General features: G+C 35.7%; 3 protein-coding genes across 3 annotated transcripts; 1 reads left to right on the plus strand and 2 right to left on the minus strand.

The window, feature by feature from the left end:
- Nucleotides 1-4,891: 4,891 nt before the first annotated feature.
- Nucleotides 4,892-9,006, minus strand: LOC133881959 (uncharacterized). Its single transcript, XM_062321035.1, has 5 exons — nt 8,887-9,006; nt 7,575-7,590; nt 5,556-5,672; nt 5,215-5,251; nt 4,892-5,126 (listed from the first exon to the last, which is right to left on the minus strand). The coding sequence occupies exons 1-5, from the start codon at nt 9,004-9,006 to the stop codon at nt 4,892-4,894; spliced, it is 525 nt and encodes a 174-aa protein (XP_062177019.1).
- A 1,933-nt stretch (nt 9,007-10,939) lies between these two features.
- On the plus strand, nt 10,940-14,534 carry LOC133882001 (4-hydroxy-3-methylbut-2-enyl diphosphate reductase, chloroplastic). The gene is made up of 10 exons (XM_062321087.1): nt 10,940-11,293; nt 11,929-12,125; nt 12,594-12,773; nt 12,874-13,005; nt 13,117-13,191; nt 13,279-13,384; nt 13,497-13,591; nt 13,798-13,983; nt 14,123-14,209; nt 14,353-14,534. The coding sequence occupies exons 1-10, from the start codon at nt 11,020-11,022 to the stop codon at nt 14,416-14,418; spliced, it is 1,398 nt and encodes a 465-aa protein (XP_062177071.1). The 5' UTR covers nt 10,940-11,019; the 3' UTR covers nt 14,419-14,534.
- A 3,656-nt stretch (nt 14,535-18,190) lies between these two features.
- LOC133882517 (cytochrome c biogenesis protein CCS1, chloroplastic) lies at nt 18,191-22,502 on the minus strand. The gene is made up of 8 exons (XM_062321706.1): nt 21,962-22,502; nt 21,235-21,454; nt 21,027-21,138; nt 20,287-20,559; nt 19,661-19,926; nt 19,332-19,488; nt 19,148-19,231; nt 18,191-18,703 (listed from the first exon to the last, which is right to left on the minus strand). The coding sequence occupies exons 1-8, from the start codon at nt 22,362-22,364 to the stop codon at nt 18,548-18,550; spliced, it is 1,671 nt and encodes a 556-aa protein (XP_062177690.1). The 5' UTR covers nt 22,365-22,502; the 3' UTR covers nt 18,191-18,547.
- Nucleotides 22,503-23,071: the final 569 nt, after the last annotated feature.

Raw genomic sequence — 23,071 nt, forward strand, 5'->3', positions numbered from 1 at the left:
TACAAGTCTTATACAATTATGCTGATGTGAAGTGTTTATAAACCATTTGATCAATTATTATTTTAAAAATCCAATAAATCCAATGGTTTAGAGATTGTTTATTGATGTGTTTTGGGAGTTTTTTTTTTTTTTTTTTTTTTGTGTTTGATTATTTGTTAATGTTTTCATTTTTAGAAGGAATAAAAAAAAAAAAATTATATATATATATATATAACGAAATTCAAATTGATGTATGGTATGTTAACTCATAATTTGATCACGCTAAAATTAACGGCATTTGCACCCGGACCCCATCCTAAGTTAACCTTAGGGCAGACATTGGCACCTATGACATAAACAATCGATGGCGGACGCGGTCACTATGGTGGTTAGAGTTGAGCGTAGAGGAGAAATAAGAGTGATTGGTTAAGAATTTGGAAGATTCAACGAGGTTGGACTAAACCGATATGGCGATATCCACTATTTTAAACTCTTAAATTTGAGGGAAATGCTACACACTCTCTGACGTGGCTTTTATAATCACAATTGAGATCAAAATTCAACAATAATCCATCTTAAATTCAATTGTTTTAAAATACACATATACCCTAAATAAAATAAAATAAAAATTATAAATTACAAATTATATTTATAATTTAACGTAACTATGCCACATGACTTGTTCGAATATATATATATATATAGAGAGAGAGAGAGAGAGAGAGAGAGAGGGACGTGTCAAATAACAGTTACGTTGTATTAATTGATTGGTCTGACATGACATATCATTAATTAATTGAATAATAGATTGATAGAGGGACGTATTTAAAACTAGAGAAATATTGAAAGACTTAATTGTTAAAATTGAAAACATAAGAACTAAATTAAAATCCATGAAAATCTAAGGTATAAATTTGATTTTTTTTTCCCTTGATTTGTTAGGTTTTCTATATTTGTTTATTTGCCTTGTTGCCAATGAACAGAATCAATTCAACGGCCACAAAAGAGCATAACCTCCCAAACCCTCCAATACCAATCACAATGTTTTATCAAAGAGTTTGTCGGTGCCAACCCTTCTCTAGCTTCCTCTAATATCACAAATTTTTTTATGATTTAAAAAAAGCACATCTTTGCCTGCATTTGGAAAATTAATTTTTTATATTTTCAAATCGTAATTTTTTAAAAATAAAATTTTCAAACAGTTTATTCTCATTGAAAAAATTACATTTTTTATTTACAAAATTACAATTCTTTATTTATAAAATCACAATTCTAAACACACTCCTATTCTATTAACACACGCCTATGTCAATTTTATTAACAAGTATTCTAATATAAAATAAAAGTGAAAACTATTTTGAATGATTTGTATTAATTTTGACTTGTTTGTTCTTTCTTCTATTTAGGAAAAATAAAAAATAAATAAATAATTTAAAAGGAACAATTTTTCAGTATGTATCTCAATTCATGGCTTCATTACCAAACAGCAGAAAGGGTGACAGAACAGACAATCTCTCTGAGGAAATACACTTCCCGAAAATGATAATAATAATAATTGTTGTGTGTAACATATCATTCTTTTCTGTCAAAAATCAAACAGAATAAAGAATATATTCTGTAGTTTCAGCAGCCTTGGGACCGCAATACCGCATCTGGGTTGACACCTCGCTGCTGCCACTGCCAGAGGCGGCACCGCCGCCATGTGGGTGGAGGTGGAGGTGGTGGTTGTCGTCGGAGGCCGCCGGAGGGTGGTAGTACATGCGGCCAGTTTGCGGGCAGTGAGAATGAAACCTTGCTGCTATTCTGACCCCGGCATCCAACAGCTCCACAATCTTCCCCATGATAATATATCTTATAACCTATTTCAATCCCTCCTTATAAAAAAAAAAAACCCCCCCTTTTTCTCTCCTTTTCTCGAAGGAAAAAGAGAGAGAAAAAGAGAGAGAAAGGAGAAAAAACACTTTTCTTCTCTTTTTCTTGAAGGAGAAACAAAATGGATTTCCTAGAAGACGTCAAAAATGTAGGCGCCCATGAAACGGAAGAAGAGTTGTGTAGGGTTGGAGAAAGAGGAAGAAGATGTGTGGTATATATATAGTGAGGAATTTGCTTTTGTGCCCTTATATTTTATTTATTTATTTATTATTATTTTTGTTAGGTTGGAATACCTACTTTCTAAAAATAAAAAGGAGAAAAAAATAAGAATAAAAATATTGTTTATATTTCCGAATCTTAACAAGCTATTGATCTAAGCAACATTATTGCTATAATTATTATTATTCTCTCGTGAAAAATTACTATTCGATAACGTCTACTTAAAAAATTGCTTGACGACCCGACAATTTAAATATTTGTTCTAATAGTCATTATAAAATTTCAAGGACAGTTTTTTAAAAAAAATCGTTTAATTTGTTTTATAAAAAACATCAATCCGAAGAATGTTGGTTTTATGGTTTAGAATCAGTTTTCATGTTTGTTGATGATGTTGTTTTTTGTTCTTAAAATAAATATATAAACAAACAATTCAAAACAGAAAAACAATTTTTACTCTTATGTCATATCATAATAAATTTTCAAATAAAAAAAACATATTAATAAAAATATCAAATAAAAAAATTATTTAATTCACTAATTTTCAGTTCAATATGATAATATTGGGCAAAAATGAAACTAGATATGCTCTATTTATTAACATGTTTTGGAATATATTTTTTGTTTTCAGCTTGAAAAAATGCTAAAAATAAAAATAATTTTAAATGATTTATATTTTGAGGTGTTTGTTAATAACAATATTTAAATATCTTTATTGTTCTTTTTCAAGTGGATCCACTTTTCAAATCCTCTTTGATCTATCACATTCTCCACCGTGGAGGAAAATAAAAAATAAAAAAATAAAATTATTGTAACAAAATACACAAACTAGGGCATGATTTATAGATATACCAAAGTACAGGGGCCCCAATGCAAGAACAAAACCGCGTCAATGTTGTGGAAATTATTTTCTGGACCAAAACGCGTTTCTATGAATATGCGTGACATGTTCGCCGCGGGGTGGGTGACTGGCAACCGCCAGTGGCCCAGTTGGTTCGGTTGTTTGCCATAAAGTAGTCGGTCTACTTTGACAATTGTGCCCCCGAGTTTTTCTGGAAAACACGTGATTGTCCTTGAACTTGTTTCCACGTCATTATTCCACCCAAGGGCCAAGAGTCAAACAAAAAAAAGTCCGTGTTTCCATTTATGGGTTTTAATTTTCTTGGTCAAACAGTGTAAAAATGAAAAAAGAAAAGTCTCGTATTCTAGTTTATATGAGGTTTATTTTCTTAGTCAAACATGTAAAAAAGGAAAAGAGAAAACTCTCACCGCTATCATCAATCTCCCACCAATGGAGGTGCGCGACCACCTCCCTGATTGCTTTAAGGATGGTCAAACAATTCCAAAGACCTCTTTTGACCATAAGAATGATTCGAACCCTTTTAAAGTAGCCAAAGAGGTGACTAGCCCCTAACCCCTATTAATGGCGGTGGTGCGAGATTTTTTTTTTTTTTAATTGAATATGAGAAAAGGGTTACCGAGTTGAATTTTTTTCACTTCTTATTCTAATTGAAGAGAAGATAGGAGATCCTATAGAAATGCTTTCAAAAATATGATTGAAAGCGGTCCACTAAACTAAACAATGTGTCCGAAAATTGGCACTACGAGACATTTCAAAGCATTCCAGCTATGAAAGAAAGATAAAACTAAATTAATATTTGAAATGCAATTTGCAAAAGACCAAAAAAAAAAAAAGGAAAATTGTTGATAGAAAGAATAACAAGTAATATTAGAGATATGGTGGTTGCTAAAAATGAAGTTTTAGGTTTTCACCATGTAGTATGATGTGACAAAATCTAAGCCCATATTAGAGATATTATACAACATGCGATCCATTGATGTGGTCGAACTACTACTGTGGCCGCTAGCAACTACCCCTAAGGTAGCCAAAGAAATTGTTCGGCCACCTTCAAAGTGGCTAAAGAGGTGGTGAGTACTTTGTCTGACGGGATTAAAAGATTAATAGTAACTATTTAAGATCTGAGCTATTCATTTTAAAAATAAAAATTAAAAAAAAAAAGAAAAAAAAAAAAGAAGAAGAGCTAAGATTAAAGATATAGCACAACATGCAATACCATGGATTATGATCTTTTTATACCCATGCCCCTCTCTCTCTCTCTCTCTCTCTCTCTCTTTTCTTTAAAAAAAAAATCACAAAATGTGTTAGGTGTACACCCTTCATATCCCTACCTGCGATCTCAATCCACCACCACTGTATCAATGTTCATATGCCACAATAAAAAGTTCTTAATTTTTTTTTTCTCAAATAAATTGGAGGAATATCCCAAGTCATCTATTGTTTGAAGAAAAAACTCGAATGCTCAAGATTTACTTGTACATTAAAATAATATAATCTTATCTGATTAATTATCGTACGTGTAAACTCTCTCTTCATTACCTAAAAAACTTGGAGGAATGAGTAAGACACAATAACCATAATACCCACTAATTAGAATAGCTGAACTTGCTATACTACTAAAAATTACAACCATTTCAAACTAATTTAAGTCTTTTCCATTATCAGATGAAGCATTTGTTAAGAGTTAAAAACAAAAAAAAAAAAAAAAAAAAAAAAAAAAAAAAAAAAGAAAGAAAGAAAAAGAAAAAGAGAGAGAGTGAGAGAATTTTTTTATTTTCTTTTTCTTTTTCAAAAACACGAGATCCACTGATCAGAAACATTACTGGAATGAGGATTCATTAATCTTCCATGCGTTGGCTCTCCTTTGGTTGGGATGGGAAATGCTAAACATCATCCACTCATCCCCCCTTCATCACCCTCTTTTTCTTAAAAAAATTGATTTTTATTAAAAAGTTGTCTCTGATATCACATCAAAGACAACTTTTTAATAAAAATTAATTTTTTTATTATTAAAGGGTAATGAAGGGGGATGAGTGGAGAATATGTAGAAGCGCTCGGTTGGGATACCTTGACCATGATCTTTGGAAGAGTAACAAGAGATGGATCCTCGCTGAGGACAGCTGGGGCTTTGACTAAGCTGATGCTCTGCTCTACCTCCTTTACTGCCTCTCTCATTAGCTGGCCCTTCTTTCCCTTCTTTCTGCAAACATTTAACAGTTACAAGTGAAATGATGCTCATCACCCTATTACGCTTTTCAACACATAAACCTGAAGGAGAAAAAAATTACATCCTCTCAATGTGTTTGGCTTCCCTCCTTGATCTGACTGTGTTAATCGTCTTAGGGTGCGTTTGGAATTGCGATTTCATAGACAATAAGTGCGATTTTAAACCAAATTGCAGAACATAGAACGTTTGAGAATTGCGTTTTTAAAAATTGCGATTTGAAAACGCAGAAAATCTGTTTTTTCAAATCACAGATAAGATGGTGCTTTTTTTAAAACGAAAAATTTTAAAGGTAAATTCGCGATTTTAAAAACTAAACTGCGATTTTGCTAAAAGTTTAACTGCGTTTTTAAAAATCACTTTTTTTCAAATCGTACATTTTAAAATCGTTATTTTAAATCGCACTTTTTGAAATCGTAAACCCAAACGGACCCTTAATGGCCTTCAGCGTCTTTTCTGTGACATTACTGTCATATCGCTCCGGCTTATTACGCTTCCTCTCACACTCAAAGGTATAGAATCCTGCAAAATGTGGGGAAAAATAAAAATTTAAAAACCAGATATCCACTTGATCTTTTCTCGTCAAACCAATTGGTGTCTGGAAATCTTCGTACACGAATAATATACAAGAAAACAATAGCATTAAACAACTACCTGTTATACAAGAGTACCAAGAACTATGTGTTGTTACAATCTAGAAAACAAATTAGATCTACCAAATTTCCTGAAGAGAAGATAGGAACATGAATAATGGCCCAATCTAGGAGAGATCTTAAGAAGGAGGATTAAGAAGCAGCACATTGGACTCACCATCCTCAAAGATCCGACGGTTTCTTTCTCTCCAAATGTTCCACATTAAGAGGAATGGAATAACTTTTTAAATAGCGAGTAGTGATTGGTGGGGGACTCCCAACCAGCTCCCATCCCCCACTTTTCAACAAATAAATCAATTTTATTCAAAAAGTGAATTTTTTTATTATTTGTTTTTAAATAAAAGTGATTTATTTATTGAAAAGTAGGGGATGAGAGCCGGTTGGGAGTCCCCCACCAATCACTACCCCTGAATAGCTTTTCTAGGATGTCATGCCTAAGGAATTTTCAACAATGGAGTCATTGAGGCACTTTACTAAGAGACCCCAAAGCTGATAAGCACTAAGTGCCAGATATCCACAGAAAACTCACAATGGAAGAAAGGATGATTAATAGTTTCTTCATCATTCTTACAAAGGCAACATTGATTAATCAGATGAAACCCCCACCTTCTAAGATTGTCTACCATGAGAATTCTACCTATAGTTGTAGCCCATAAGAAGAAAGCAATGCGTGGAGAGGCCTTCATCTTCCAAATGCTTTTCCAAAGAAAAGAACCAAACTCTTTACTGTTAGGAGAAATTAACATAGTGTAGTAGCTTTTTGCTACAAAACTGTGTCGGCTTGAAAGAGTCCACAGACTCCACACCATGCTATCCGTAGCTCCTGAACGTGGGATTATGGAGTATAAAAGAGTGAAAAAAGAATCTAAATATTCAGTTTCTCATTCGTTAACATCTCGCATGAAATTAAAATTCCAAAGGGTGTGTGGACCGAAGTAATCCATGTACTCTGAAACCAAAGCCTCCTTGTTACGAGCTAAAGCAAAGAATTCAAGAAAAAAACACTTTAGAGCACTATCACCACACGACTTATCATGCCAGAAACTGATGTGAAGGCCATTCCCAACAGATAAAACTAAATGATTTAAGTAGTCAATGTCAGAGATGTTTAAATTAGATTGACTGTAAGAGCACTCACAGTAGTTTATATAAATTTTTAGGCAGAGTAGCAACCAAAACTCATTTTTACAAGTTTAGCCAACTACTCTTCAAGACTTGAATCCATTAGCCTATCTAATCTTTTTCTCTATTTTATTAAAATAATATTTTAAAATTTTTTATTCATTTAGCCGCACAAATGGCGTCTCTAACTCCAGGAATCCTCCTGAGACCCCTTAACCGGCTACAAAAAGCAAGCGGCCGGTCAGCATCTCCGGTCCATCAAAATGTGTGGTTCCGAGAGCTTGGTTGCAGCTCGAGATGTGCATCTGAAGGCGTCGAGAGAGCTCGTGATTATTGTGCCCTCTAGGTAAAGGCAGCCTTCTTCGAACGGTTGGACGCAGGCCTCGCCTATATATTGTGAGGAGGGCTTCGCTTTCTCCCAGGAGGAGGTTGTCCGGGGGTGTCAAGCCTTCGCCTATAGTGGCAGGTGGTGCTGCGGATTCGAATGGTAAGAAGAAGATGGAAACTATTGTTGCTGGAAATTCCGAAGGTTTTCGAAGCAATTGCTGGGAAAGAGTGTTTGGAAGAACAAACCGGCCGGATCATTGGAGAAGACGACTTCGTTGGAGGCAAACAGACTTGATTATCCTCATCAATATTTTCAACTTACTAACAAAACCAAATTCCTGAAATAAAAAATCAAATTTAGAAATTAATAATCATCATGAATAAGAAATCCGAACAATAAGAACAGACGAACAAAACATTCTCGATCTGCCTAAGCATTTAATGTTCAATCTATATCATCCATTAAAGTCTATTTCAATGTTTTCCATCATGAAATTCCTATTTTCTGGCACTCAATTCTGTTTCCAAAGTTGAGGTTGGTATCAACAAAAAATTCCAAACCCAGAAATGCCACAAAATGTGTTTGCTGCATTGAACCTTCCCAAAATCTCATTTTTAGATAAATAATCGAAATATCATTAAAAGCATAAACTGTAACACAGGAAATATATAAGAAAAACATCTAGTTAGAAGGAAAAAATGTAAGAAAAACATGGACATTATTAAGCTCCAAAGGAGATACAATTGCAATTGTCCAAAGATTAAAAATATATATATATATATATATATATATATATATATATATATATATATATATATATATATATATATTGAAGAAAAAAGCTTTAAGCTCCTCCAACATTTTCTCACGGTACTAAAAACTCAAATAATTTATTTTACTTCAAAGACACCACAAAATACAAGAGGGACCATCTTTTCTAGCAAACCTCCAACAAGAATATTAAGCTTTTATGATACTTTTGAATGCTTTAGGTGGCCGAAAAACTTATGGGTATTACTTTAGGAGTGAAAATGCAGTTACAGTTAGCGGTTATCATTATCAACCCTAACTGTAACTGTCCTAGGCGGTTAGTCTAATTTAATAATAGCATGGCTAGTGGTTATTTACACCCTATTAACCATGCACTTTCAAAGTGAGGCCTAAATTGGGCTTTTTTTTTTGGGCTCACTTACGATGTTTTTGGCCCCCTTTGCCTTTTTCGGGCTCACCTTAGATGTATATTACTCAAACCTGGTCCTAGAGATGGCTAGCTTTGTCACGGGCCAAAAAAAAAAATCAGTATTTTTTTTTTTTTTGAACAAATAGCATGTGCTATTATATATTTCTTCTCAAGAAAGCCCGTAGGCAAGGACCAATACAGATAAAAAAGGTACAAGACCCCATCACCCTAAGCTAGAAAACCTAACTTGAACAGCAACCTAAATAATACAAAAAGATTACAAGGACACCAATAAGCCACTCTTTACAATTTAGCACAGACAACAAATAAAAGATGGTAGATCTAACACCTGCGCCAACAGATAGTCCTGTAACATTTATGCATCACACAGGCTGACTGTGGAAAGAAAATAAAAAACAACAAACCATCCTAAACAGAAAACCAAAACGGGACCGGAGCCAAGAAAATGACGCCGCCGGCGACGGCGCGTGCAGACCACTCGCTGACGCTGGGGACCTCCTCTGCAACATAAATCCGCTGGAAGACTCTCGAACCACCAGGAAACCACCCCATCGCACCTTGGAAGACAAGTCGTGACCCACACGCGCCAGATCAGGGAGTTACCTCCCTGGCGTGTGCAGGCCACGCGCCAAGCATGGAGAGCCGGCACGACCGTGGCTGGAAGCTGCTGGACCGGAAGAGGCTGGTGACCCCTGTGGAGAGGCGCGTGCCTTTAAAAGCCTGCCGGAGAAGAGCAAATCTGACTACAAAGAAAAAACCCAAAATAAATAAAACCAAGTCAAGAAACTCCGCCGGAGGCATCGGAAAAAGTCGTTCCCCAACCTAGAACCGTAAAGTCTACTGTCAGGGGACAACAACCACCACCAGATCTAACCCAGGGGAACAAACTCTACAGCCTTAAAGGTTGGAAAGCACCTAACCTCCACAGGATCTAATCAGGGAGGAGCAAAAACTCCCCTAAAGGGCGAGGACATTACCACCGGGGGAGGGAGGCATAGAACCCTCCCCCCCGGAACACACAAAATCTCAGGCTCGCTCTCTCTCTAGAAACTCTCGGGACCTTCTCTCTCTAGAAACCAGTTTTAACTTTTCATATTTAAAAAAAAAAAAAAAAAAAAAAAAAAAAAAAAAACCGTTGTAGCTGTATTCATATTTAAATGAATACAATGCAGCTTGTATACGGTTGAAGTCTATCTCTCTCCCTGTCTCTCCTATTTGCTGCACAGGAATCTACCTAGATCAATACAGCTACAACGTGGGGTTTGCCAAAAGAAAAACTGTACAAAACGTGTTTCATTATAACAACGTTTTGATAAAACCGTTTTTTACATGCTATAATTTGAAGAGAAATCTCATGATTTTATATAAGCTTAAGTTTCCTCTTTGCTAGACAAAAAGGTCATGACCCTTTAATACAGACAGTAAACGGCTTACCAACAAGGAGACAAAAAGGTCATGACCCTTTTTTTTTTTTTTTTTTTTTTTTTTTTTTTTTTCTTACCTCAACAAGTGTTTAGTCCCCTACTACCTCAAACCATAATTATACTCAAAAACCCTCTTCGTTTCGTGTTTTGTTCTCCTTCTGTGAGTAAGAATGATCTGTTTCTTCTGTTGCGTTGATTATGTAATTTGTTGTTAAGGTCAAAAATTAAAATTGAAAAAAAGTTTAAAGCATGAAGTAGAAACAGAACCGTCTCTTGATTATGGTAAGAGGCTTCAGAGATGCAAACATGGCAGTCCAAAGACATGGCCCGAGACAAACAATCAACGACATTCGCAGGGACGAGTAGTTGCTCTTTAGTGATGAGTTTCAAACTTCAAAGTAATAAAGCACATATAAATAATAATAATAATTATTATTTTGAATAAATTGTGATTAATATTAGAACATAAATTTTAAATTTGTACTTTGACTCGAACAATTTATTCCTATTTCAATAAAATATTTTCATTTACAAAATAATTGAACCAAAATTAACATAACCAATAGGTAATTATATTCATCTTTCATTTCCAAATTAAGCCAAATTAATTGCTATTTTTCAAAAATAATGGGAGATTCGCTTATCTTTTTGAGTATCTATAATCAAATTAAGATTTCATCAAAGTTGTTAACCTTTTTTTCATTTTATTTCTTTTTTTTTTTCAAAAAAAAAAACAAAAATATTAACAGAAAATTTAAAGTACAAAATACTAATATATATATATATATATATATATATATATATATATATATATATATATATATATATATATATATATATCAAAACAAAAAATATAAAAGCCGCACGTTTTAGTAATTAAGCGTTAAGCAAGCGTGACCAATTATAATTTATGCACAAAGCATGGGCTTTATGGTAATTGCATATACCACAACAATGTGATTCACAGGAATCACGAGGTCGAGGAGCAATCGATTCCACCGCAAAACGCCAAAACAAAGGCAAAAACACGAGGTAGTTGATTGCGGATAAAATGCGCGCCCCCGGTGCACACACCACGGTCTAAGCAAACCACTCTGCTATCGTGCGCTTCGCTTTCACTCGCTCTCTCTCTCTCTCTGCCATGGCGATCTCTCTGCAGCTATGTCGTATCCCCACCCGTACGGACCTCTTCTCGCCGGATAGCCTCGCCGGAGTGCTCCGGTGCAGGAAGCCTCTCTCCGTCAGATGCGCCGGGGATTCTTCCTCTGCGTCGTCTTCGGCGGCTTCGGCGGCGGTGGACTCCGACTTCGACGCGAAGGTGTTCAGGAAGAACTTGACGAGGAGTGAGAACTACAATCGGAAAGGGTTCGGTCACAAGGAGGAGACTCTGGCGCTCATGAACCGCGAGTACACCAGTGAGTTCTTTTTTATCGAATCGAGCTTCAAAGAGCTTTTCATGATTTCAATTTTGGCGTCTGTTTGGTTCCTGAGAAAAAGAATAATCTAAAGGATAAGGAAAGAAAATTATTAACCTTTTAATGTTCTTCTGTTTTGGAAACGTGAAAAATGGACAATTTTTAACTGAATTCAACTTTTCTACGAGGAATTGAATTTTTTTTCTTTCTTTTCCCCCGCAAAAATAGAACAAGGAAAGTAACCAGAACCTACTTTTTATCCTTTTACTTCTATTTTTTTGTTTTCTCTCTTTTTTTCCTCCCATTTATTGAACAGATGGGATGTGATATGTAATTAACGGCTCAAACTACTCTGATGGTAAATTGGATTTCATATTATATCAAGCGCGAATTTACACTCATGTAAGTTCAAGGTTACAATGATGTACACAGATTTTGCATGGGCTTGAGCTTAGTCTAAATTTAATAGCTGTGAGTTCGTACTTACATCAGCATGGCTTTCAGGATTTTCTCCCTTGATATAGTCCGTTTTTCATGTTGATTCTATAGGAATTTTGGCTGTAAATTGTGTTCTTCTGTTTTGGTGCTCTGATTGGGTTTTGGTTTGTGTGCTTATCTTGTTTTGGAAATTTCAGGTGACATCATAAAGACTTTGAAGGAGAATGGGTATGAGTATACATGGGGAAATGTTACCGTGAAACTGGCGGAAGCGTACGGTTTTTGCTGGGGCGTTGAGCGTGCTGTTCAGATTGCTTATGAAGCAAGGAAACAGTTTCCGGATGAGAAGATTTGGATTACCAATGAAATTATTCACAACCCAACTGTTAATAAGGTATCTAAACTTTATAACCAACTTTCATAACGACTTCAATTTTGGAATAAATTTTTTTTTCTTGTTGCCTTGGGTGTTTTCTGGTGCTGGATACTGAGGAAAATAGAAGTAGAAATTATGTTTAAATGTTTGTCGGAAGTACTGGTGTTTATTATACGGTTGCTATTCATGTTATGGATCCTTTCTCTAGATTCTTCAGGGAATTTCCTTATGGAGATAGAATTTGAATCACAGTTGATGTTTGGAAACCATTTGTGGCATGCCTAATGGGTCTTACTTTCTTCGCTTGATTTGTGTTTTTTTTTATCTTTTTTTGTTCTCTTTATGTAATTATGCAACTGGTTGGGGGTTCTTTTCGAGTTTGGATATTGTGTACTATGTCGTGAAGTTCCCCTTCTTTTTATATGGTATCAATTCTATATAGTTTTCAATTAATTTTACTGATGAAGCTGTAAATGCTTATGGCAGCGGTTAGAGGAGATGGAAGTGCAGAATATTCCAATTGAGGAAGGGAAGAAGCAATTCGATGTCGTTAATAAGGGCGATGTTGTTGTTTTGCCTGCTTTTGGGGCTGCGGTGGATGAGATGTTGGTATTGAGTGACAAAAAGATACAAATTGTTGATACAACTTGCCCATGGGTATCTAAGGTATCTTTGCAGATATTGGCCTCTTGTTTTGTTGTGAGATCACTTTTTCTTTCTAATTTTTTTTAACATTCAGAGGATATCTTTATAAATTTGTGTAAAGGTCTGGAATACTGTTGAGAAGCACAAGAAAGGAGATTACACCTCCATCATTCATGGAAAATATGCTCATGAGGAAACTGTAGCAACTGCATCTTTTGCAGGGAAGTATATCATTGTCAAGAATATGGCAGAGGTATGTCCTAGATGCAGCTACTTCTTTTTGGTGATGTTTCATTGTTCTTGGTGCACATGCACTTCTGTGCAAGAAATTTGTTTTTAAAATGAACTTTTTGAATGAATGCAGGCAATGTATGTGTGTGACTACATTCTTGGAGGTGAACTTAATGGATCTAGCTCAACCAAAGAGGAGTTTCTAGAGGTACAGTTTTTAGTTGCTTATTTAAGCTTTACTGCCTATTATTTAGGTGTTGCAGAGTTTTAGTGATTCTCATTGGTTTCCCTACAGAAATTTAAATATGCTGTTTCAAAGGGATTCGATCCAGATATTGACCTAGTAAAAGTTGGCGTTGCAAATCAGACAACAATGCTCAAGGGAGAAACAGAAGAGATTGGTTAGTTTTGCAGTTTTGCTATTTCAGTTGTTATTTTTACAAGAGACCGCTACTTTTAATAGTTTTATAAAATTTTCACTTTCATAAAAAAATACATCTTTCAATTTCACAGGTAAATTAGCTGAAAAAACTATGATGCAGAAGTATGGGGTGGAAAACGTTAATGAGCACTTCCTAAGCTTCAATACCATTTGTGATGCTACTCAAGTAATTTTCTTCTCCCTAGTCTCATGGTTTTCTTGGTCCGTTCTCCACTAAAATTATACTAGAACATTGTTGTGGAACATACTAACATGCAGATTAGCCAAAAGCAAAGTTGCTTTGAGCCAATTGATATTGAATCTGTTTATATCCAGGATTTTGGGCTTTCTTATCTTTCAGGTGTACTTCAGCTAATTTTGTTTCATTTTCAGGAGCGTCAAGATGCAATGTATAAGCTCGTAGATGAAAAGCTAGATCTTATGTTGGTGGTAGGTGGGTGGAACTCAAGCAACACCTCACACCTACAAGAGATTGCAGAGGACCGTGGAATCCCCTCATATTGGATCGACAGTGAGCAGAGAATAGGTCCTGGAAACAGAATCTCGCATAAGCTGAATGTAAGTGTAATTCATAGAGTTTCATTTTCTCAAACGGATTTTAGATACCGAATCTTTTCCCATTTACTTATTCCTTTTTCTTTTTTCACTTTCTTTTAAATACTCGTCTTTAAATTGTTTTACCGTGTACTTGTGATAGCACGGGGAGTTGGTTGAGAAAGAAAACTGGCTACCAGAGGGTCCCATCACAGTTGGTGTAACATCTGGTGCTTCTACTCCGGATAAGGTAATTCCTTGCAGGCTAATGTTGTTCTAACCATGGAAATCATTTGTAGAGCTAGGTTAATTCCCACCATCTCCCATGCTAATTTTTTAACGCTATCAGCGATGGAAGTGGTATAATCTCGTGTCTTTTTGGATTTTAACTAGGTTGTTGAGGATGCCCTTATCAAGGTGTTCGACATCAAACGCGAAGAGGCCTTGCAACTAGTGTAATTTTGGGTTAGGTCAACTAGAGAGATGTATAATTGAAGAATTTATGTTATACATACCCAATGTAACCTAGAATTATTATGTTGTATAAGTAAAGGTTATGGTTATTGTGGCTGGCATGTTCTGAATTTCTCATTATATTCTGAGCTTAGTGCACCTATGTAATACCCTTTGGTTCTAAAATACAGAACATTGTACATAGTAAGTAACTAGAGGTGGTTGTCTCCAAGATGATTCTTTGAAATTATCGTGGAAAGGGAAGGGTAGGGCATTGGTGGAATTGTTGTCTGTTTTGGCCTTTTGGGAGCGAACTCTGCTTGTGGTTGTGCCGAAACTGGGTTCAAGAGTACCCATTTTCTCCCACTAACAGCACCATAATTATGTCCACTGTTGAGTTTAAACAGCTTCACTGCCATTTTTCGATAACTATTATTGCACTTTGTTCTTAATTTATCCCTTTTTCGAAATGTTTTCCGGTAAATTTTCTCATCCGTGTTTAGTTGATGGTCCTGGCCAGGTCAATCAGCTGTCCGCAAGAAACGTCGAGAGAGAGAGAGAATAAAAATCAAACTTTTCTTCTTGACAGCTGATTGTCAACAATTAAGATGATTAGATATGTCGTTAGTATAGCGGAGTCGTTGAAAATTAGTCAATAATTGTGTCCTGAATTTTAGTCCTTTGGTCAAATAATTTGCCCCCACTAAACCATATAATAGAGGGATGGGGATTGGCTGCAATTCGACATGGAATTGCAGCTTGTTCTATTCGTGAATGAGAGAGGGTTTTGATAGGGGTCGCATGTTTGGACAGCCTGAGGTGCAGGGTTTATCTGTTCATGCATATGGATTTCATCATATTACAATTAGTTGTTCGAATTACTAATGTGTGTGAAAATAATATAAAATTAGATATATACAAATATTGGGTTATATGTATATAGTAAGTAGTATTTATGAGCCAACTATACAGTTTATGACAATGGATGATCATTTTCAACTTGACTCTTTAGGCATATTATCCGGTGACACTAATACTTGGAGGATAACTGGAGTAACTGGGTGTCACCTATACCAAAAAATGGTTGGAATGAGACTCCTCAATCCCCAATTGAGCATGCTTCTGATAAAGAAAAAGTATGTAAGGCTTTAACTATTCTTTATCGGAAGCATAGTTAAAGTGGTTGGAATGAGATTTCTCAAACATAGTTAAAGCTTTATATACATATTATTTATCAGAAGCATGTTCAGTTGGTGATTAAAGAATCTCATTCCAACCATTTTTTGGTATAGATAGCACCTAATTACCCCAATTATCCCAATTTCCCCTAGGTGGAGTCCACACATCAATGTCATCGGGTAATATGTTGAAAGGGTCAGGTTGAAAATCAGGATAATCATCCATTGCCATAAAATGTATAGTTGGCTTAGAAATTGTACCCCAACTAGCATGACTATCTACAGGACTTACATTCTCAACTACTCATTTTTCTTTTGAGTCTATTTGTAGTAAAGTATTCAGAGAGGATAACATCATTAAATACTACTTACTCTATAAATATAACCCAGAATTGTATATATCTTATTTTATATCATATTCACACATGCAAACACATTATATGTATACACACACACACACACACACTTACTTTTAGTGTTAATGTTGTACCTCCACATTTACTTGTATTATTTATTTCTCATTTCTAATCCTTATTTCAAATTATACAATTCTAAAATACCTCGAGAAACATCATTCCTATACTTAGCCTTTATCCTACAAATTCGGACAGCATAACAATATGTTTACAATGTTATAATACAACTTGGACATTATAACAGCTTATCTAAACATCTTAATATTATTTAGGCATCATATCGACATATCTATTCATCTTAATATTATTTGGGTATCACAACAATTATTGTAAAATACGAAATAATTTTTAGATAGAAGAACAACGCATTTTTAATATTAAAATGATGATTGAATATAATATTATTCCCTAAGATATTTAATCATACTTTTCCTAGCAATTTAAACATTATATCGACATAAATTATATTCGAATAACTAGAATTGACATAAAAATAAAAGAATTATACCATATACAATAGCTGCTCGTACGAGATAAGAGACGAATAATTTTTTATTTTTGAATGAAATTTATTGCACTGCCTTGGAGTATTTATAGGCAAACTTTTTGGGACATATTCGGTATTTTCGTAAAAGCAAGCTGCGAATTTCTCTAGAATCATTTGACTGCTGTTCGAGACTGCATAATAATTTTAAGCGGTTTGTTAAAAAATAAAAAGAATAATAATTTTAATCAAAATCCTCCCTTTCTAGAGAGAAAAGGTATGATATTTCTAGAGAGAGAGAACTCAGTGAGCTCTGTTCACCGGGGGGGAGGCTCCATGTCTCCCCCTCCTGGTGCTGGTGTTTCCCCTGGCCGTTTGGTTGATGGTGTTTTTGTCTCCAAGCCTTTTGGCTGTTGGATTTTTGTTCCTCCCAGTGCTTGAATTGGTGGAGGTTGTTGGGGTTTTCTTTTTTCTGTAGTTTTCTTGTTGCAAGCAGTGATTTTCAGGTGCTGGCCCGTGAAGAACGGTGGGTGTTGGAGGATTTCCGGTGGAGTTATGTTCAACGCCAGATCTGTCAACCTCGACTGGTTTTTCTCCAACAAGAACTTGCCAAGTGCGGTGGCCGGCCTTTTCTGGTCAGGTTGGTTATTTTTCGAGGCCGTGCAGTTCGTCTCTGGTCGGTGTGTGACTCGCACGCGCCGGCGTTTCAGTTCTATTTTTAGCGTGTGTGGGCTACAACTGTTTTCCCCGATCTCGGAAGGTGCTGATCTCTACTTGTGAAGGTCGTCTGCTGCTAAGGAGGTTCCCAAAGAAGGCGCGTGTTTTACACACGCCGTCTCCGGCAGTCGTTTCTTGCCGGTGTCTGTATTCTGGGTTGCTGTTTGTGTTGTTTTGTTGTTGTATATTCCTACTTTGTATTCACAGTCTACCGTTTTGGTAGCTGCTTCAAACCAGGTGTTTCTGGTTTTGTGGGTAGAGATTCTTTATCTCTGTTCACTGCGATGGCCTACGGGCTCTGCTTTCTCGCATTTGGGCGATTTGTTTGTATCCTGTGCTGCTGTGATTGTATCATTTGTTTTTTCCTGGTTATGTACCCTTTGGGGATGTTTTCTCAAGAATGAAATAGAAGAAGAAGGCACTGTGTTCAAAAAACAAAAGAATAATAATTTTAAGCATTTCTGGAATACACTTGAACAACCTACCGTGCACTACAAGTCTACAAGAAGACGTGTATTGCCCTTGACAAATTCTAGAGTTCACGTGAGCTTCCTACATTGCACTAAATTTTATTTTATTTTTAAATTTCAAAGCCTATGTGAAGACCTATAGTGTTTACGTGAATGTTTATATGTGAAAGTAAAATTTTTTCTATAATGCACTTGTAAAAAGGTCTTATACTCTAAAAATATTAAATCTTTTCTTATATTATAACGCACTTAGTTCATCACTGTACGACCTAATTACAAATCTTTACACTATTTTAATTAATCCATTTTTTTTTTCTTTTAAGTCAAATTAATTAAATCTTAAATGTCTAATTATTCATAATGCAAATTAGAGCCTAGTTGGAAACTGTCCACCTCATAAGATTTTCAAACTGATAATATAAAATTAACATCAAGTATATTTGATCCAACTTAAAGCTATTATTTTTATTAAAGTATTCTTAATCGTCCTAATAAATTCATTAGGTGTTACAGAAAGTGTAAACCTAGTGGTTATAAAGAATGATAGTGTATTCATGACATATTTCTTTAACAGTCTCAACTATTACATCTTGTATGGTGGGTGGGTGAGATTATTGGTGAATATGCAATTTGGAAGAGAAAGAAAGACTGCACAAAATCTCGTGGCTTGGAACCTGGCCCTGGAAACCCTAATACAAGCCGAAAATTGCTTGCAACTATACACTTGGAAAGACAACTTCAGCTGCCGAGACAAAGTTGAGTCAAATAATTAACTTGGGATTGAGTGGTGCCCTTCTTTGCTAAGCTGGACATTCAGATTGTATCATCTCACTTCAAGCGATCTTCCTTTCCATCTCTAGGTCTCATAAACTAGCCACTATTTCTATCAGGTTCCTTGGAAAGAGATGATTCAACTATTTCTGGGACCCGATCAAGCAAGCAATTCATCTCCTCTGGGAATTCACCCTTTGCTCGGTTAGTTTTTCCTCCAACAAGAACTGTTGTTCCATCTTGTAAGGCCCAAATCTTTTGATTGTTCAGAGAAGAAAATGATGAAACATGAGTATGATCAATTGGAATCATGGTTTCAACAATGGCTTTTTAGAATATAATAATTTAAAAAAAGAAGAAGAACAATGGCAATTTCAAAAGTCAACATCTATGCGCCCTTACATTAGAAAAGTTATGATGTAGGACATATGATTTACTAACTTCTAATCTCTATCACCATTTCAATTTGCAAGTCCAGAACAACATTTCAACATTGGCTTATGGCTAAAGGTATCATTTTTAAATGTGAACATGAAATCATGATTGTTATAACAGGTGTCAGAATGTAAATTATAATAGTAACTAGCTCAAAATGGCAAAATGTAACATTACTAAGAACCCTGATCAAAATTCAGGCAAAGAATTTCAAGTTTCAAAACACATACAACCAACTTCAATCAAGTAAAGCAGAAATCTTACCTGTGAATGGGACAGATAACTGATGCAAGTTGTGAGCATTAGAGCACCAAATCCAGCATAAACAACTGGCACCCCGGGGTCAGTCTGAGGGAAGAAACCATGTTTAGTTCCAACACAAATAAAACTAAGCAGTCAAAGAAAATCCCATATTGTTTAGTACAAGAGTAATTTTTTGAGTCATCACCTTCAAGTCAAGGCCACTACTACCTATTGCATCTACAATAACAATTTTTGTACCATCTATATCAATTGGGAGCTTAGAGCTAGGCCGTCGAACTCCAACAAATTTTCCTTCCTGATCATACAGGACGATTGATTGTAGATCACGAGCAAGCATTGATCTGAATTTCCAAATGGTAAAGGGAAGAAGAAATTAGAATGAAGGGAAAGTACTGAAAAGACAAAACACGCAGTTCTGCCCATAGCACACGTAAATTCCTTTAACCTTAGGAGAATCAGCATATCCAGCTGGAATATCTATATACACACACGCACAAACAGATAAATACATACATTCCCTTAACATTAGGAGACTCAGCATCTCCGACAGGTAAGAAGGTCCCAAAAAGCTTCTTGTCTCCGTTGAGCTTTAGAGGTGCCATAGCCAGATTAAAAGGTCCTTCATCATCCTTAAGAATTTGCAGTGCTGAAAAACTCCAATCTGTCTGGTATATAGTAATCCCACCATACCTTAAAGGATCATTTACGCTAATTGTTTTCCTCATTACCTCCTTCCCATCAAGGTCAAACAGTGAAAGATCAGTGTGAAACTGTGATACCTATAAAGCCAGAGAAAACAACACATAAAATACTTTAGCAATGAGTAAGGGAAACTGAGGGGAGGCATCATCACAATAGAGATTACTGGAGGAACATAGTATAAATAAGAAAGCTCTAAGGCTCCCACATGATAAGACTCATGAACACTCACTAACCAACATCCATTGAATTAAAGACTTACTGGAGGTTCCCACTGAAACATAGAGTCATAGAAAAAAGTAATAGATAACCAGTTATAAGAGATCTCCAGGAAGCCTTTGATCAAATGACGATTTCAATGTTAAGCTATTACAACTTGCAATAAGGTTTTTTCTGTGTATGGATTTTCACTAGTGAAAAAACAAAAAATCAACATCTACCTCTCCACTGTCATAGTAGTCCATGTAGAATCTGTTGACATGAACCTCGGTATTGAAACCTTCAGTTGGAGTAGAGAGAAATCCACTTGGACCTAATACATCCCCAACAACAAAATTCAGCCCCTGTGGAACTGTGACTAAACCTCTGAAGCTCCCAACTGCACTAAGAGTTCCACCGGCCATTATCAGTAGCATTGCTAAATGTACTCCAATAGGGGCAAATCGACCAGCAAGCCCCTTAAAGGCATATAAGGATGGCCCTTTCAAGAATACCTACAACAACCAAACAGAGGATTGCATGCAGGATATTGTTAATATATGATAGTACCAGAATGTCACATCTTGTCCTGGTAATTGCAAGTCTACCCAAAAGAACAGGCATCGCCTCTTTTACAAATGTACAATAGGGATGAATGAATGGAATCAAAAGCAAAGAGCAATTAAATAAATGGGAAAAAAAGAAACAAATTTAACAAAAGAAAGAAAAAAAAAGGAAAGGTCAGGGTTTTCCTCCAAAGTGGGTTGGAGGAAACTTCCTTCAACCCAATCTCTAAAATTGATATGCGTCTCTTAGCATGTGAAAAATACTTTTTTTTTTTTAATAGCATTAAAAAGCATGCACTTCTCACATGTTCAAAGAATACATGATAATTTTATAGACTGTGTTGAAGGAAGTTCTTCCAACTAAATTTAGAGGAAAACTCTGTCCAGAAAAGAAAGCAAGTATAAGATAGTATAACCTCATATCCAGCTCCCATCAGAATAACACCTAAATCTTGAATTGATGCTCTGGGCAGAATGTCTGAATATTCCTGCTTGCGGATAGCCTCAGTAGAGCTTACAAAATTCCATCTGCATACATCAACCAAGTTTTGTGAATGAAAAGTTCCTCCAGCTCATACCTAGGGAAAGATGACACAAGTATGAGAAAGTAATTCAATTAGAGACCTTCTTGCGACCTTAACCAGGGGGATCTGTGTTGTGTAAGTGCAGGCCATCAGTGATGCACCCAGGAGAACTAATGTTCCAAGAAAAATGGGGGACGAGTACATGTGGTCAAACCCAAGGGTGAGAACCCATCTCCAAGTGAAGAATCCCAATACAGGATTTTCTTCAGGGTACTTTTGGAAATAGAAGTCTGGAGCTTCACCTTGATCAATGAAAGTACCTGTAGTAGCAGTGGATACATACAAAACCAATTTTTAATTATAATGCATCAGGGCACAATTTCAGACAGCACTAGCAAGTAGCTATATATGAAACTAAAGCAGTTTGATAAAATGACTATCTTTTTATGAACTAAAATCTCATCTACAAGATTCAAGGTCTTTTAAAAATTGGCGCCATTGACTTCTTAATTATGAGGCAAGAAGCACACTCTTTGGACTCTATGAGAAGAACATTTTGAGTACAAATGTAGCTGAAAGGGAATGAAAGGGCATTCATTTGGTGTACTAAATGTTTAGTTAAATAAAGCTAACAATCATACGATCATAAATTTATGTGGGCAAAAACAGAAGGAAATGGAAACATTTTCTTAGCTTCTAACCACGCACTTACTTATATATACACCCCGAGCGTACCCGATTGCCAAAATTAATGGAAAAAGGCAGAATCATAATTCAGAAACTTGGAGAATTAGAGTTTGAGAAGAGTAAAGAACAACACAACATACCCAGGGCCATTAGAGCAGCAACAGTGAACATTTCTCCAATAGCTAAAGGCAGATTAGACAGAATCGTCAGAACCCTTCTGGGGAACCTCTTCACCAACCCCATCACACCACCTACACTCCCTGACTTTGCCGGAACCTTCCCATTTCCAGTTCCTCCACCACCCTCCTCCGCCAGCGGCGGTGCCGCGTCCGACAGCACAATCTTCTTGGATACGCTCTTGTCCTTGTTGTTGACATCTTGAGGGGTCTTTAGCTTGCAAGTGAAGGTGAATGAGAGACCTCTTGAACCGCTGAGACTCTGAGTTTTGGAGCTGTAGGGGACGAGCTGGGGTTTGAAGGTGGAACGGAGAAGATGGGATTTGAAGCAAAGGGTCTTGGGTAGAGATGGGTTCAAAGCCTCCATTGGTGGAGCCTATGGAACTGGGTCTCTCTCAGTTTCAGAACTGCACTGGCCACTGTGAGGTGTAACGACCATGGCTGTTAGTTTTATGACTTTATCCAAAAAGCAGCAGATATTTCTCTTTCTCATTTGTGTAGCCAAGTCTGGCCCTTCAGGGGGATACGCTTCGTTTTGACAGTTGACGTGTACATCACACACACACACACACACAATGTTAATGCAAAAGGAAAATGTTGCGTAAAAACCTTTTATTAAAGAGAGTATCATACCTATAAAAAAAAAAAAAAGAAAAAAAAAAAAGAAAAAAAGAAAAAAAAAAAGAAAAAAAGAGAGTATAATAATTTATCTTATTTTTTTATCTTACTTTGCTCGTGCCTAATAAGTATTTGAAAAAAAATTCAAAGAGTTGAATGAAGTATTTTTTTTTAAAAAAGAAAAAAAGAAAAAGAAGTAGCACATGTGTAAAGTAGAATAAGATTGTTGTATATAATATTACTTTATTAAATAGTGTTTTTTAAAAGAATTAGCTTATCAATTAAATTAGTTTAATTAGTGTTTCTCGTGTAAATTATGCATTATTAATTTTTTAATCAATTAATGAATTATCACGGTAATTTATAAAAAAAAAATTGTAATAAAAACTGTAACAGTTCAAACATTTTCTTTTATTATAATCTCTTATAAACTCACGTGTCTGTTCACATTTTACG

This window comes from Alnus glutinosa, chromosome 11 (assembly GCF_958979055.1).
Source record: "Alnus glutinosa chromosome 11, dhAlnGlut1.1, whole genome shotgun sequence".
Taxonomy (NCBI): domain Eukaryota; kingdom Viridiplantae; phylum Streptophyta; class Magnoliopsida; order Fagales; family Betulaceae; genus Alnus; species Alnus glutinosa.

Bases quoted from the DNA above. Each gene is read 5' to 3' on its own strand.
- LOC133882517 (XM_062321706.1), bottom strand. From the start codon at position 22,364: ATGGAGGCTTTGAACCCATCTCTACCCAAGACCCTTTGCTTCAAATCC. The intron at 20,560-21,026 runs GTTATACTATCT...TGGTTGTTGTAG, and splicing joins TGATGGGAGCTGGATATGAG to GTATTCTTGAAAGGGCCATC. The intron at 19,489-19,660 runs GTATGTATTTAT...TTGGAAATTCAG, and splicing joins TCTCCTAATGTTAAGGGAAT to ATCAATGCTTGCTCGTGATC.
- LOC133881959 (XM_062321035.1), bottom strand. From the start codon at position 9,006: ATGGGGTGGTTTCCTGGTGGTTCGAGAGTCTTCCAGCGGATTTATGTT. The intron at 5,252-5,555 runs GTGCGATTTAAA...CGATTAACACAG, and splicing joins TGGGTTTACGATTTCAAAAA to TCAGATCAAGGAGGGAAGCC. The intron at 5,127-5,214 runs GTAATTTTTTTC...AAATGTTTGCAG, and splicing joins GCCAAACACATTGAGAGGAT to AAAGAAGGGAAAGAAGGGCC.
- LOC133882001 (XM_062321087.1), top strand. From the start codon at position 11,020: ATGGCGATCTCTCTGCAGCTATGTCGTATCCCCACCCGTACGGACCTC. The intron at 11,294-11,928 runs GTGAGTTCTTTT...TGGAAATTTCAG, and splicing joins CATGAACCGCGAGTACACCA to GTGACATCATAAAGACTTTG. The intron at 12,774-12,873 runs GTATCTTTGCAG...ATTTGTGTAAAG, and splicing joins CTTGCCCATGGGTATCTAAG to GTCTGGAATACTGTTGAGAA.